This window comes from Vespula pensylvanica, chromosome 8, assembly GCF_014466175.1.
Source record: "Vespula pensylvanica isolate Volc-1 chromosome 8, ASM1446617v1, whole genome shotgun sequence".
NCBI classification, from domain to species: Eukaryota; Metazoa; Arthropoda; class Insecta; order Hymenoptera; family Vespidae; genus Vespula; species Vespula pensylvanica.
In genome coordinates this window covers 4,565,922-4,581,967 of record NC_057692.1, presented here as the reverse complement: position 1 = coordinate 4,581,967, position 16,046 = coordinate 4,565,922, and the positions used below count along the sequence as shown (strand labels likewise).

At 27.0% G+C, this 16,046-nt stretch overlaps 1 protein-coding gene across 5 annotated transcripts; it reads left to right on the top strand.

Annotated features, from left to right (window-relative positions):
• The first annotated feature begins 154 nt into the window (after positions 1 to 154).
• LOC122631185 (vacuolar protein sorting-associated protein 13C-like) lies at positions 155 to 15,813 on the top strand. Of its 5 annotated transcripts, none has more exons than XM_043816546.1 (52): positions 160 to 403; positions 586 to 693; positions 789 to 915; positions 1,045 to 1,207; positions 1,293 to 1,504; positions 1,577 to 1,751; positions 1,829 to 2,304; positions 2,490 to 2,711; positions 2,793 to 2,905; positions 2,983 to 3,191; positions 3,265 to 3,431; positions 3,499 to 3,616; positions 3,693 to 3,989; positions 4,070 to 4,202; positions 4,282 to 4,512; positions 4,581 to 4,720; positions 4,794 to 4,891; positions 5,054 to 5,253; positions 5,332 to 5,511; positions 5,589 to 5,778; positions 5,846 to 6,012; positions 6,134 to 6,517; positions 6,586 to 6,752; positions 6,838 to 7,099; positions 7,229 to 7,292; positions 7,584 to 7,921; positions 8,008 to 8,146; positions 8,215 to 8,516; positions 8,590 to 8,758; positions 8,837 to 9,007; positions 9,094 to 9,335; positions 9,403 to 9,667; positions 9,849 to 10,003; positions 10,090 to 10,292; positions 10,359 to 10,695; positions 10,806 to 11,018; positions 11,088 to 11,564; positions 11,658 to 11,927; positions 12,016 to 12,366; positions 12,452 to 12,631; positions 12,792 to 12,926; positions 12,991 to 13,142; positions 13,237 to 13,405; positions 13,508 to 13,701; positions 13,794 to 13,980; positions 14,053 to 14,190; positions 14,318 to 14,435; positions 14,545 to 14,668; positions 14,874 to 14,940; positions 15,012 to 15,160; positions 15,224 to 15,347; positions 15,594 to 15,813. In XM_043816546.1, the coding sequence occupies exons 1-52, from the start codon at positions 263 to 265 to the stop codon at positions 15,732 to 15,734; spliced, it is 10,254 nt and encodes a 3,417-aa protein (XP_043672481.1). In that variant the 5' UTR covers positions 160 to 262; the 3' UTR covers positions 15,735 to 15,813. The 5 variants fall into 5 exon arrangements, 4 of the variants coding, with proteins under 4 accessions (XP_043672482.1, XP_043672481.1, XP_043672480.1 ...); XM_043816545.1 differs by having other exon boundaries at positions 8,837 to 9,022; XM_043816549.1 differs by lacking the exons at positions 160 to 403; positions 586 to 693; positions 789 to 915; ... (1 more) ...; positions 1,293 to 1,504; positions 1,577 to 1,751 and having other exon boundaries at positions 2,213 to 2,354; positions 8,837 to 9,022.
• Positions 15,814 to 16,046: the final 233 nt, after the last annotated feature.

Here is a 16,046-nt window from a genome sequence, read left to right as displayed (position 1 = left end):
TTTGTTATATATAAGTCGATTTTGATATTTAAATTTCGTCGAAAAAATATTTTTGATATTCGTATGAACCGATAAAACTGCATAATAAACGCGAAAATAATAAGATGCTGCAGAGAGAAAAAATCAATAAAGACGTGTCATTTCTGCGCCTGACCGAATTGCATTATACTAGTTGCAACTTATCTCGAGGTTATAATGAATATTGTAAGGTGGTTGGTTAAGTGAAATAAGAGATATAATTTTGTCATTAATAATAACAATAATGTTTGAAGGAGCTATAGCAGCGTTTTTAAATCGTCTTTTGGGCAGATATGTTGAAGATTTAGACACAGAACGATTTAATATTGGTATTTTTTCCGGTGACACATGTCTCACAGATCTTAAATTAAAACCAGAAGCTTTGGTAAAATAATCAATTTTTGTGTAACGTTTTATTCGCATCAATACTTTTATATCTTATAGACGACGTTTCTTATTTATTTATTTATTTATTTATTTATAATCGTTTATCATTTATTTCATATATCATAATTAAGAACAATTATGAAAATTTATATGCATATATTTCATTTTCCATATCTTCAGTATCAACTTGGATTACCCATACGTGTAGAGGCTGGTCTAATAGGAAAAATAATTTTAAAGATACCATGGACTGGATTACTTTCACAGCCAGTCGTTATATATATAGAGGTAACGATATAAAAATAGTCATAAAATTTTTTTTTTATTTTTAAATTTACAGTTTGAACATATTGATAGAAATCTAACATTTTATTTTGTTTAAGGATATATTTATAGTAGCTGTTCCTATATTATATGGCCAATATAATGTGGAATTGCAAAAGAGATTATTAAGAGCTGAAAAAAGGAAAATATTGGAAGATCTTGAGGGAGATGAAGCATTTACTGCTGGTAATTAAAATATTAAAGTATTTTTTATATTGATAAGCTATATAAATAAAAGTCTTCTATAATTTGAATTAATGTCAAGTGCAAGTTTTATCTATGTAGTTAAAAAATTATTCTATTATATTTTTTTAGGATTGCCCCTCAATTTTTTTGATGGCATAGTGACATCTATTATGAGGAATTTTCAGATTACAATAAATAATATACATATTAGATATGAAGAAAAACTTTTCTGCAATTCTTTATCTGCTTGTGGTATTTGTATACAAAGTATATCTATGACAACAACAAACAAGTAAGCTTATTAATATGTTTGATTTCATAAGTGAACAAATTAATATGATATACTTTTGAAACTATCAAATTATTTAATACTCTAGTAAATGGAAACCAGGAATTTATTCAACTAATTCACAAACCCTTTATCAACTGGTACGGGCTGAGTCTCTTAGTATATACATGGATCATGATACAGAGTCTTCTCTACAAAGTTGTCCATCTAAATGGGATCTTGCCAGTTTTCTTGCATGGAAAGGGACAATGCTCAAATCACTCCAAACATTTGGCATGAGAAATAAAGAATTTCAGTTTTGTATGTATATAAAAACTAAAATTAAGGAAATATCATATAAATTAGATATTTATATATTTTTTCCATTTATAGTATTAAAGCCATTCACAGCAAAAATAAAAGTAATTATACATAAGGGCAGTGATGTGCAAACTTCACGAATTTTAATTGATATTGTTCTTCAAGATGTAGCAATGCAAATTTCAGAAATGCAGTATATTACATTTTGCCATCTATATGATTCTTTACAAAGAGCAATTATTAACAGGTATATATTTACAGATATTTGATAGTATTTCCTTCCAGAATATCTTATACATATATTTTATTCGCTTAACATTGTAGACCTCATCGAAAATATAGACCTCAGAAGAAAATTCAAGAGAGCCCTTCATCATGGTGGAAATATGCATATTATTCTGTCCTAGATCAATACATTAGACCATATATTTGGAAAAATATAGAAAAGCATAGAAAAAATTATAAAAAATATAAAGAGATGTATACTCAAATTTTATTACAACCAAATGATACAGAATTGAAACTGGATATGCAAAAATTCGAAGATAATTTAACAATAGTGAATATAGTGATAGCACGAGAACATGCTAGACAAGAATTACGAAATAAAAAGATTAAGCAATCCCATGAATCATTAAAAGCAGGTGCAATGAAAGAAAAAGAAGTTGTATTTCCGAATGAGAATAAGTCACAAGATAATGCACAACCTATTGATCAGGATAAGAGGAGGATGTTCTACAATTTACTTGATAATAGTCCAAGTGCAAAAATAAAGTTGGAGAAATTGTCAAGACCAATTGGTATGATCAATGATAATATATTCTACTTTACTTGCTGGAACACTTAACATGTTCGTATTATAAACTTCTTTTTTAATGAATTATTTTGATTTAAAATGCATAACAATTCATTTGATTCATAACACTACATTTATTTTCTATATTTAATAAAAAATTCCATCTGAAAAGTATTATGTATATTTCAGATTACAAATACAATTTTACTTTGGCAAATTTTTCTTTGAGCTTACTAAGCAAAAATAAGGAAGTACTTGTAGCTACTGTTACACAATTTCTAACAAGTATGGAGACAGCACCAAAATTATCAGCATTTAAAATTTCTGCTAGAGCAGAAAGTTGTGTAGTTGAAGGAGTTTCACAGGAAGGTGATCTAGTTCCTTTGATCATTGTTGATAATGTTTTAACGGGTAATATATATATCTACATATTAAAATGATTTAAATTTAATGATATTTTATATTAACTAGATTAAAGTTGTTTATTTACAGGGAATGTATCAACTAATTTTTTGGCTTTAGACTTTGAAAAAAATGGAAAAGATGTGGATCCTAGTTTCGATCTTTCAGTAAAACTAGAAACTATTGAAATTATTTATCATCATGTAATAATATAACATTTCTAATCAATATAATAAATTTAGTATCATATGATAATGCTATTATCTACATTATTTTTTAGTATGCTATGATGGAAATTATTAATTTTTTCAAATTGGGCAATCCTTATATTAAAGATACTCTTACTTGGTCATATAAATTATGCAATAGTGGTGTTATGAAATTTCTGAATTTCATAGATAGTATTACATCACAAACGTTTAGAATAACTTTAAAAATCGATATAGATGGGCCCTATATTGTATTTCCAGAACATGGATCTATACAAAGGTGAATTTAATATAGTATATTTTCTATTGCAATTTTCTATTACTATTGTAATTAATAACACTATATATTACAGAGAAGGGTATTTAATGATTTTGGATTTTGGGAATATATCATTGGTCAATGAATTACAAGCAATCAATTTGCAATTAGAAGATGCTACACTTATGGAATTAGAAGAATTACTTTATGACAGACTTCATATTACATTTAATGGAGGGCAAATTCTTTGTTGTCATTCAGGTTTGTAAAAGGAATAGTCCTTTTTGAAAAGTTCCTCTCCTTCTTTTTTTATTTCATGTTTATTCAGGAGATGACTGGCGGTCTGCTAGAAAGCAAAAAGATTCAGAATACCACTTTATATCAAAAACGCAAGCAAATGCTACTATTTCATATAGTATTAAGCCTGAATATCGTCAATTACCAAGGTAATCCTTAATAAGTTAGCTATTGATATTATTAATCTATTAGCTATTGACATATTTTAATCAATCATACTTTCAGAGTGAAACTTAATGTATCTGTACCACGTTTGAAATTTAATGTATCAGAAAGTAAAATACAATTGATCATATATTTTTTAAATACTTTATCTATATTTTGCTGGAATTACACAAAGGAATATCAAGCATTTATGAAACAAATCAATCCTGAAATAAAAAATAATATGCTTGTTTTATCATTAAAAGAACTCAAACGAATACAGCACAGTATATGTCTACCAACTGTAACTAAAGCTCAAAAAAAATTTGATCGTGTTATGCAAGAACTTTTAATTAATAATGTACCAAGGCTTGATAGGTAATACAACAACATGTTTTTATTAATTACATTAAGTATGTATTATATATATTTTCATAAACGTAATATCAATTTAACAGAAGTGTTGTATCTTCTGAAGTTAGTGAAGAAGATTTGGAATTATTATCTAAAACTATAAATTTATATGGTTTTGATGACAATGTGTCTCCATATAATCATATGAACTTCCTTGTAAGATTTGCTATTGGAGAGGTTAGTATTGCTACATACACTTTTCATTTTTTAATTATATTTATTATATTTACAATAATATATTATTCTTAAAATTTAGCTTTCTCTTCATGTGGGATTTATGAATGAAACTAGAGAAGAACCATACTTAAATTTAAGATTACATACAGTGTATATTGAAAGTGGCATAATGGAATATGGATTTGCCATCCAATTTGGTATTGGTTCTATACTTCTGCTTGATAAAACAAATGCAGATATTACTGGGTCATATTTGGAATTTATATCAACAGGCGAATTTCACGAAGTTTTTGTTCTATCATACCGCAAGGTATCTTGAATATTTTCAATTTATTTTTGTACATTGAATGTCATTTTTAAAAATTTGTTTATCTCTAGGTTAGATCAGACTGTCCAGATTTTAAAGCATTCTTTAAAAATATTGAAAGATCATTGCTTATAAATCTTGTGAACATGAATATTATTCTTCATAGACCTGCATTGCTGAAAGCAAAAAATTTTTGGGGCTCTATTGATCGGTATGTATATTACCTTTTCTAATTCTATTTATTTAAATATACATTTTTAATTTAAAATGTACGTTTATTTTAGAATATTGTGTGGAACTCTCTTATTTGAGTTTATTAAGAAACTTTGTTTAGAAATTATTGAATGGAAAGAGAATGATCATGATCCACCCATCCCACCAGGTAAAATTAAAAATATATAATATTTTTAATTTAAAAAATGTACGATATTATATTTTTAAATAAAATTAAAAACATAAAATATTTACAAATGTAACTAATTATACAATGACAAATGACCTATATAAATTATTTCAATTATATAATAATATTGTTTTGTTACAGGTGCAATTAAGCTCAATTATTCTGCAAGAATTAGTACATTAACCATTCGATTATGTGACAAGGATGCAGATTTAATGAAAATAGAAATATTAGGTATAGAAAATGATTGTATCTACATTGCTAATGAAAGAATGGTCCTCCGCATCCATTTAAGAAATTTACTTGTGGAAGATTTGAATGAAGAAACACTCTATACAAAAGTAATTATTTTTATATGCATTTTTATACTATTGGACTTTTTTATTTTATATAGATTATGATATATATCTTGTTTAAAGATATTAACAACTGATGAAGATAAAGTTTTGGATATAAAATATGTGAGACACACTCCAAAATTGTATGTGTGTTCTGATATTGATACAAATCAAGATGATGTTATGTCACATGGAACATTTAAATTGTCTATTGGACGAATGAATTGTGTATTAATTGCAAAGATACTACAAGATCTACACGTAAGAATTGAATATTAATAATATTTAAGATAATAAATTTAAAAGAATTAATGATAGTAATTTTTCTTTTTATACAGTATTTCTTATCACCATTTGCTTCATCTTTTTTTACACATTTTGTAATTTACTTGAAAAAAAAATGCATAACATATGTTGAAGAATTTAAAAGAAGTGCTATAAAATTGCATATTTTTATTGACATACAAGGACCTACTTTTCTTCTACCACAGAGAAAAGATATTGCAAATCTCATAGTTTTTGATACAGGTATATTTCAAATATAATTATTTAATTCAATAGAACTTATTGCAATATGCTGGTACATGTTTTTCAGGTATACTATCCGTTGAAAATTTTTTCAAAAAAGTTGATCTAACGACCCAAACAATTAAAACTCATTCTATTGGAAATCACATAATAATGGATAATATCCTATTAAAACTGAAATCAATGACTGTGTCTAGAGCTATTATGACATTAAGTAGGGATTTAGAAGTACAGGTTGATATATAAATTTTAATATTTAAATAATATAAAAAAATATATTAGTTATCTTTTTTATATTATTTATAAAATATATTAATAATTCTTTTTTATATTACATGATATATTATTATTATAGGAACCTATCATTGAGCCTATTTATATTCATTTTGACATTAAAAGAAAAACAGAATATCATACTATAATGGAATATGAAACATGTGGATTATTTAAAATGCATGGATCTATAGATTTTCTATGCATAAATCTTAGTCAAAGAGATTTACAATCTGTAATGTCAGTATGGAAAGATAATATTTCAAAAATTGTATTTTCACAAGAAAAATGTGAAAATAAAAGATATTCTATGATGGATAAATCTTCAGAAAATGTGAATACTGAAAATGCAATGGTTAAAAAATTGGAAGTTTTTCTAGCTCAAAATGAAGCCAATTTATGTGAAGTAAACATAAATTTGACTTTGGATGGAGTGCAATTAAATTTGTTTTTAGATTCAGATGAGGTATTTAAATTTGATATAAAAGTTATATTAGCTTATCTATCTGATATGTATATTTTCTAACTTTGTAGGTGTTGAGTTCACCTGTACGAGATTTAAATCATGGTTTATGTAAATTGAATTTTGGAGAAATAATCAATACGTTTGATTTTTATAGTGATAATAGTTTCCAAATGAAACTGTCTCTGCAAAGTGTGATTTTACAGGATACACGTAAAGATTCTCTTGTTATAAAAAAGTTGGTGTTTTTTATATTATTAGAATGAATGTCTAATGAATAATGTATATTAGATATGTTATGTACAATGAGTTTTGTATTTCAGAATTATTCAATCTCCAGCTAAATTAATAGGATTAAATATTGATTCATGCATTTCTGTCTCATTGTCACCAATAGTTGATATAACATATAATCAAGCACCCACAGGTGATAAATGTTTGGATATTCTTATTCAAGAAACAAGGATTAATCTGTCAATACCATTCTTATTTCATCTTGTACGATATTTTGTGGATGCTTTACCACATGATCAAATTGAAGGAGGCATTATCAATCATGGATATGAAAATAATAGTGGCACATATGTAAGTTTATATAATATATTATTCAATACACAGTAGAAAGATATTTGGCATTAGCAGAATACTACTCAATGTCTTATCTCAGTTGTGTATGTAATTACATTTCTTCAAATATATTTATTTTAAATCAAGAACAATGATAATGCAACAGGATCAGATAATGTGAATTATGTGCTATATTGTAAGGAACAACCAGGTATTTAATCAATTGATTACTTAAGAACTAACGTGTTGAATGTAATATATGTGATGAAAAATTCATATTTTTATTTAATATATATTAAGATTATATAAAAAGTTATTATTTCTATTCTTCTTTATATTAGTATCTTTAATTCATTTCAAAAATTATTAAATTAAGCATTTTACTGTTATACATATAAACTTATCATGTCTGATAAAAATTGATAACTCTCTTAGATCAGTTCCCTGAAACTTTTTCGTTTATATTATTAATGTTTTATAATATCTGTTTTTTGATTTTTAGATGTTGCGATATCTGTACGAATACAAAAGCCGGAAATTTTACTATTTGGAGATTTGAAATCCAACAATACACATATAATATTATTTCAAGCTGAAATAATCATAGAGAGTAGTAGCCATAATTGTCTCTCTTCAATAGTTTGTACAATCACAAACATTCGTGCTAAAAGTACAAGTCAAGGGACCTATCTTCGTCAATCGCCGCATTGGTTACTTCGTCCATGTGACGTAGAAATATACAAAAAAGAAGAATTGCTAAATCATACTATGGATATTGTAGTTTCTATAAGTCCTGTTTATATTCACCTTTCTCCTGGAATTATGCATACTTTTGTAGATGTAAGTATTTTCATTAAGGCATGTATCATGAAAATATTGAAAAAGAAATATACAAATGAAACTTGCTTAAAAATTGATACTTCCAGATAATCAATGAAGCTTTAAGTTTTATAACAAACATTGGTTTAAAATCTGATAGAACTATTGGACATGATTTTAATCAACATACTGATCTGTGGTCACCCAAAAATATATCTAGCATACCTTATAAAAAAGTTGAAAATGGTAAGTATTTATGAATCATTTGTTAAACCTATATCACTTTCGTAATATAATACTTTTTTAATATACAGAATTATTGGGAAATATAGAACTGCTACATGATTATAACAACCAACATATAACTTTTTGTTTAAAACCAATACCAGTATATATATTAATAGAAATGGAGACAAGCAAAGAAAAAGTTCCTATGATACGAATAGAAACTGTTATTGACATTAACATTGATAATTGGTACAAAAATTTTCATTTAGAATCAAAGTTAAATGTTCATGCATTTTGTTATGATATTGACCATAAAGTTTGGGAACCATTTATTGACCTTTGTACAAAAGATGGTACCAATTATAAACCATGGATATTAACTATAAAAGTAAGCATGTTAAATTTAAAATACATTACAATAGTTATAATGAACATTTAAACACTCTCAATATTCTTATTAGATGTATAATGGAGAATCATGTATTATTGATTCAAATTGGACGGATCCATGGCAGCGTACAAACGAAGATACTTTAAAAAAGAAAAAAAATATTGATACTAATGAAGAGGAGGATTCAATGGATATGGTCTTTATCAACCCAGAACACACAATTTCTTTACAAATTAATGGTATTATAAAATAATAATTAAACGTACATTTGTTATAAATATTTTTTTTTTTCAATATTTTTTATAAACAACACTTAGGCGTAAACCCTGGATATGACGAGGATTCCGACACTGATGATGACGACAGTGCAAGAAAGTTAGCAAAATCTACGAACTATTTATTCTGCAATGAAAGTAGTGAAGATGAAGACAGTGATTCGGCAGATTCAAGCGCGAATGAAGACGATGGCTTAGATTTACCATCAACTAGTAACATCGAACTATGTATGTATTTTTTGTGAATTATTTCTAACATATTAACGATATAATATGTGTGATTAAATATTTGTTTTTAGCAAGTCCTGTCACTGACACACAGATTAAAATGGCGCAAACAACATTGTATATTATAATATCCACTGAAGATATTATTAATTTTACGATTACTCCAAGTAATCTCGCAATTATGAATATGATTATAGACGCATTTGTAGAGGTCAAGAATGGAATACCTATAATACCTACAAATATAAGTGAGATAAATTTGCAAAATAATATAGGCCATGCTAGTAGAGTAGAGCTGCTTGTTCAAGAAGAGGTAAATTATAGGGGAATATATATAATTTTTCTGTATTCATATTATTCATAACTTTCCTATTTTTTAGATTGATGGTAAAAGTACTACACGAATCCTTACTGCACGAAACTATCAATGTGACGATTCTCCTCCTAGTACACCAAACACGCCTGATATTGAGCATATTTCTCGTAGCACAAGCCCACAATGGATTACTAACGAAAATGGGCTAATTGATTTCGAAGATAATCCATCGAATTGTGCAATATTCACGCAAGATATAATTAATAACGAATCTCCAGTTTGTCTATATAAAATGATCACTGATGAAATATTACATATAATTATCGAAGGTAAATAAAACATTACATCGTATTATTTTCATATATTTTTTCTATATGTATTTAAAATCTTGATTATATATTTTATATATAGTTTATTTATTTATATTATAATATATTTTAAATGTTAAAAAGTAAATTAATAATATAATTAAATATTTGGTATATGTGCATATTTTATTTGCTACTTTAGGTTTTGAAGATGTTTCAATATATTGTCCAAAACGACAAAGTTGTAGATTTATTCCACTTCGACCTGTAAAACATAATGTGCAATATCATTTAGTTGTAGATACGACTATTGATAAAAATTTACAACGTACAATTTCTATTCGATCGCCTCTTCAGGTAAATACAAAAAAGCATTATTTTAATTGTATTATGAATATTGATCGACACGTAAATTAATTTATATTTCTCTATTTACATGTTAGATTCGAAATGAAACATCATATGCTTTAGCCCTTTATTATAAAAAACAATTGGCAGAAACATTGAAATTGGCAGATATTGGAGAAGCAATAAATCCTTTCGATGACAATATAAGAATGGGAATTATTGAACCAGACTGTATTTACAATGTTCCACTTTATATTGCATATCATTTTCCTATATATGTAGAACCAGCATATTTGGAGTAAGTAATTTTTATTATGAAACTAAGATTTCATCAACAGAAATAAACGAACGTAAAATATTGTAGAAATTATCAAATTAGCGACGAAGGTATTTATTGGAAAGAATTAAGTATAATAACTGACACAAGCAAAGATATCTTTTGTAAACTAAAAAATAATGAAAATCAAAATGTATTTTGCATAAAAGTAGTGGGTACTGAAGTTCCAATGTTAATCCCGCAAGGCTCTAGAATACCAAATTATTTGATAAATATCATTCCACCTCTTGTACTCAATAACCAGTTACCTTTTGTTATTGATATTGGAATACCTTGTATAAATTATGAAGTAAAAATTGAACCAGGTGATAAAGTGAATGTGCACTCATTAATGTGTACAGGTGATATACAATTCAATTTTAAGGCACGTATAATTATAAATTAAAATAATGTGTATATATATATATATATATATATATATACGTATATATCGTAAAAATTTTCGTATTTATGGCATTGTATACTTTTATATAGATTCAAAATTATTTGGGAACTCAATGGACTGGAACTATAAAAGTCAATATGAATTTGGAGAGAAAATTTGTACTAATGAGTACAGATAATGAATCGTACTTAAGAAATCCATTCATAATACGTGTTGAATTATGTAAAATTAAAAGCTGGTATATTATTATCCATGCTCAATATTGGATAGTTAATAAAACAGGTTTACCATTATTTATACAGGTAAACAATATTATTATTTTTGGAAAAAAAAAAACTTATTTTTCGATTATGTTAATTTCATATTTTTAGGAATGTCATATAAATTTGTCCTACGAGATTCCAGAAGAAGAATTATTGATTTTATCACAAAAAAATAATAAGAAAGATACTATTAGATTGAGAGCTCATCAATCTGAATGGTCTTTGCCATTTTTTTTGAATGGAATCAGTTCTATGTCTTTAATTGTTTGCAAAGATATTGAACGTGGAAGAAAATATCGAATATTGGCAGAAATAAGCAACTCACGTTTGTCTCCATTATTCACAAGAATTATTACTTTTCTACCGTATTTTTTCGTTCATAACAAAACAAAAAAGGCACTAAGATTTATGGAAGAAAATGATCATGCTGATTTATGGAATGATTTATTACCTGGACAAGAGGTTCCATTTTGGCCAGTTACAGAATCTTTGAAAATGAGGGTGAAATGGAAACATAGTCTATTAGATTCTCAGCATTTTGATATCACACAGATCGGAAAAACTGTATTAAGAATGGATAATGGTGTATGTTCATCTTTATTAACTAATTTTACTAAGAAATAAATCATTCAAATGAATGAATAAAATAAATATGCTATATTCAACTTTATTTTATAGTCAGCTCTATGCGTAGAAATTGAAGGTGGAACAAATACTCCATATTACATTGTATTTCGGAAATACATGATTGGGGATGTACCAGTGAGAGTAGATAATCTTTGTAATGAACTATTTCTTAAAATTAATCAAATTAACTCTGGACAAGTGACCTTGTTAAATCCATTTCAAAGTACACTGTATACATGGGATGATCCCAGTCTGTCAAGAGAACTCATGTGGAATATTTACAATAATAAAAAATCTAGTTACAAAGCTCGATTTGAAACTGTAAGTATTTTATCTTATGTTATTTTTTATTAGTATTTATTGAGATTGACTTTTATCTCTATGTTAATAATATTATATTTAATTGCAGGATGGCTTTGGACAAGAAGTTGTACCTTTTATTACTGTTGAATGCAGAGATGGTTGCACTGTATCCACTGCCAAGTCACTCTTGCATACAAGATCATCCTACTCACAGGAAAAACTAACTACTAGCACTGATGATGATAAAAATTCTAATTCTGAAACAAAACCATCTAGAGTAGGACAAGTGCGAAAAGATAAGATTACTATTTATTGGGTAAGCTATATGGAAGCTGCACAACGTATCTTATTATTCACTGAAGATGAAAGCATATTTTTAAAAGCACGGAGTATCATTGAACCTGAAGTTAGCAAACGAGAAATATTTCTATCAATTGCAGGCATTGGAGTTAGCATTGTAAGTAACTTTGTAAGCTATTGAAATAGTTATTACAATTACATAAATATTTTTAATACCTATGGACATAATATATTTAATATAGATTTCAAAATGCAATGAAAAAATTAAAGAATTTATATATGCAAGTATAACTGATTCCTCTGCGTGTTGGGAATTCTGTTTGGGAAAAAAATGGAAAACTTTATCACTTGAATTAAGTGCTTGGTTAGAAAATAAATATGTAAATTCCTTCAAAAGAACACAATTGGATAATTTTATTGACGTAAGTCCGTACTATGAGCTTTTAATTATTAAGAATGTTACATTATATATGTGTATATATATGTATGTATGTATGTATGTATGTATGTATGTACACACATATATATATATACACACATATTACATATACAACAAACTTTTCTATTATATTATCATCATAGGTTGACTTTTTGAAAATGCATATGACAAAACCCTTTTTTGGAAAATTACGCAGAACATATTCACCAGGAATTTGGATACATTGCAGGCAATCAATGACAATGACATATTTGCAAGGTTACATTCATCGGATACAGGTACTTTGATTGTAATGCATATTTTATAACAGTAATAATTACAAAATTGTTTGTTTATATTCAGGTAGATAATCAACTTCACGATGTCACTTTTCCTGTTATCCTACACTGCAGCTTAGAAAAAAGTATCATAAATTTTATGGGCAATCATAAATCAAAGCATTGCTTAGAATTTATTTTGTTAAAACAGAAAAAGCTGCATAGAACGATTTATAAGTGCGTACATATAACAACATTACTATCAAATAGACCGTATTTTGATCAAGTTAGTTCCTTTATAACATGTATACATATTCAACATTTTTTGTAGGGGTATAAGTGTCATTCTCAGAAAATTCAATATAAATCTCCAAGAAGAAGTCGCGCTATCATTAATTAACTTAATTCCGAAGACCACAGAAACGAAGTATTCCATAGCGGCAAAACTTCGAAAGGATGTTTCGAATGTCCATACACATATGCATCACAAAAATACTGACGTATGTAAACATATTTTTATTTGTTGTTTTTCTAGCACCTTATATATTGTTAATGCCACTATTTTTATGAATGATTATAAATAACAAAAATTGTAATTGTAGAACTTACGGCGTAACAAAACCACTATAATTGAATATATGTATATCTCTCCAATTATAATATCTTTAAAATTATTAGCCAATACAGAGGGACCTAAAATATATAACTCTAGTGACCTGACAGATTATCATAATATTGTTAAATATATTTTCGAATATGCAGAAAATGGATCTTTCGAAAAACATGCAGAGTTTAAGTTTGTATTAACATTTTATTGTACTCTCTTGAATTGGATCAAATGTATGTATATGCTAATGAAAAAATTTTTAATTTTTATTCCCATATTAGATTTCCATACTATGAGAAATATTTTACTACAACCAGTATTAAACAATTGCTCTTGGAAGTATCACGGAATTATACGATTCAATTTACACAACAATTTCAAGTTCTGATTCATTCGATCACGGTTTTAGGAAATCAATATGGTTATAATTTCAAATCTCTAAACAATAATTTTTATGATCCAGATTCAGTGAGTAACACAAAATCTTTTTACTGTTTTTATATTATGATTATCAGCTAGATAATACTAAAGTTTGCATAGATATTAATATGTGGAGAAGAAATACCAGAAAAATTGTCCCATGATATTGCATGTCTTTTGGGGCATGCTACTGCTGATATTGTAATTCCATCGATTGTTAACTTGAACAACTGTGAATCACATAATCAACGTTCTAAGGTATTAGATGCTATAAACTATAAAGAAGAAAGATAAAGTATTTAAAATGTGTTTAAAATATGTTAATATAAATATGTTAATATAAATATCACTTGTTTTCATGGATCTCATATTGTTTTCTTTGTAGGAAAAAGAATTATATTTTCATAGTATTGACATATCTCCAGCCAAGTTCTCTATAAATAATGTTTTCTCTACTGACATTGAATTAGAACTTTCTGGCTTGATTTCTTTGTCAACAAATAGTAAGTATAATATAGATCATAATTAATAACTTATATTTACTACAAATATTTATAAACTTTATTCGTGTAAACGTCACTTTATTGATAATTACTTTAACAAATATCATAGGTCTTCAACGAGAAGAATTAAAGTACTACTTAAGAACATTGGGAAAAAAAATTTCTGCATTCTTTAAGATAGAAAATGCTTCTGCAGAAACATGTCCTAAGATAATAGAGAACATAATCAAAAGGTAAGACTTAGTTTTGTTATCATATAAAGTAAGTGATTATATCTTTTGTAATATGAATTCTTTGTTTTTTGTATCAAGTTTTTTAACTTATAAAAATTAAAATAATGTGTTTATATATATATGTGTGTGTGTATCTATATATATATATATATATATATATATATATATATATATATATATAAAATATAAGTGGTATGTATTTTAGGATACAGGAAATGGGATGTAAATTCATTTCTCGAATTCGTTTACCGCGATTCATCAGCCCTTACATGGTCAGTGCATGTACAATATATACATTGTGCATTGCAATTGCATTGTAAAAGATTAATTCATCTTTTCACAGGGCGTCGAGTTATACTCAACGCACAAAGCTAAAGGAATGCATTTGTTAGAGCTCATAAATAAAGATTACCACGGACAAATGGAGGATACCTATTGGGCACATAGTATACTTTCTAATGATGGAAAACAGATTGCTCTTATATCTTTACAGTAAGTAGATTTTATAACTAAAAAGATAGCAAAATTACTTAATACACACTTCTTCTTCCTCAGACGAGTTTACCTGATAGAAAAAGCGGCTGCATGGGGATTGTGGAATATCAAATGGTCCATTGACATGAATCATTTATCTCCACCAACTGTTGTTGAGGATAAGCTTGTTCTGCACGTAAATAAGGTAATTAATAGCATTATGAATTCATTATAAATAATTCAAAAAATACATCCTAGCAGTTCTTATGCTTATATATGGGAATATAAAGACGTATTTGTGCATATTAGTGCCAGTACGCATATATAAATATGCATATATCTATGCAACTCAAGTTTCTGATAAATATAAGAAAAAAAAATTCCGAATAGTTCCATGTAATGCTTACAAACCAACGGAAGAGTCACTGATAAAGAATTTTGTACTTTCTAGAATGAGCAAGCGTCAACAGCCGTTGTAGACTGGTATTTGGAAAGTAAGGAAATGGAAGTCCTGGAATGGCTGTGTCGCAAAATAAATACTGCAATGGCTTTGAATATGGAGAGCAGTATTTGTTCCAAACAAGATGTATAATATATGAAAGTTGACTATAAAAGAAAAATTGATGTATATTTACATTAGTTCGGCATAATAAACTCTATCATGAATGCAAGTTATTCTTCATCGTCCTACATTTTTTATCTTTTAAAGTCAGATTGCATATCCATCTGGATAAAGTACGTCTAGTTTATTTCATAATTTATTTACAAAAAGTCTTAGTAAATTACACTTACAGGCATCTCCACTCGAACTAAAGTAAATAATTTAAGAGCTACACGTATGTAGATATCTATAGAGTAGGATACTTTGGGGTTGGGGAGAAGCCGGGACCAGGGAAAGTGTTCT

Excerpts from the sequence above, each read along its gene's own strand:
- LOC122631185 (XM_043816545.1), top strand. The coding sequence starts at position 263 with ATGTTTGAAGGAGCTATAGCAGCGTTTTTAAATCGTCTTTTGGGCAGA. Across the intron at positions 2,305-2,489 it reads GAAATTGTCAAGACCAATTG|ATTACAAATACAATTTTACT; the intron begins GTATGATCAATG and ends TGTATATTTCAG. Across the intron at positions 7,922-8,007 it reads TTATGCATACTTTTGTAGAT|ATAATCAATGAAGCTTTAAG; the intron begins GTAAGTATTTTC and ends TGATACTTCCAG.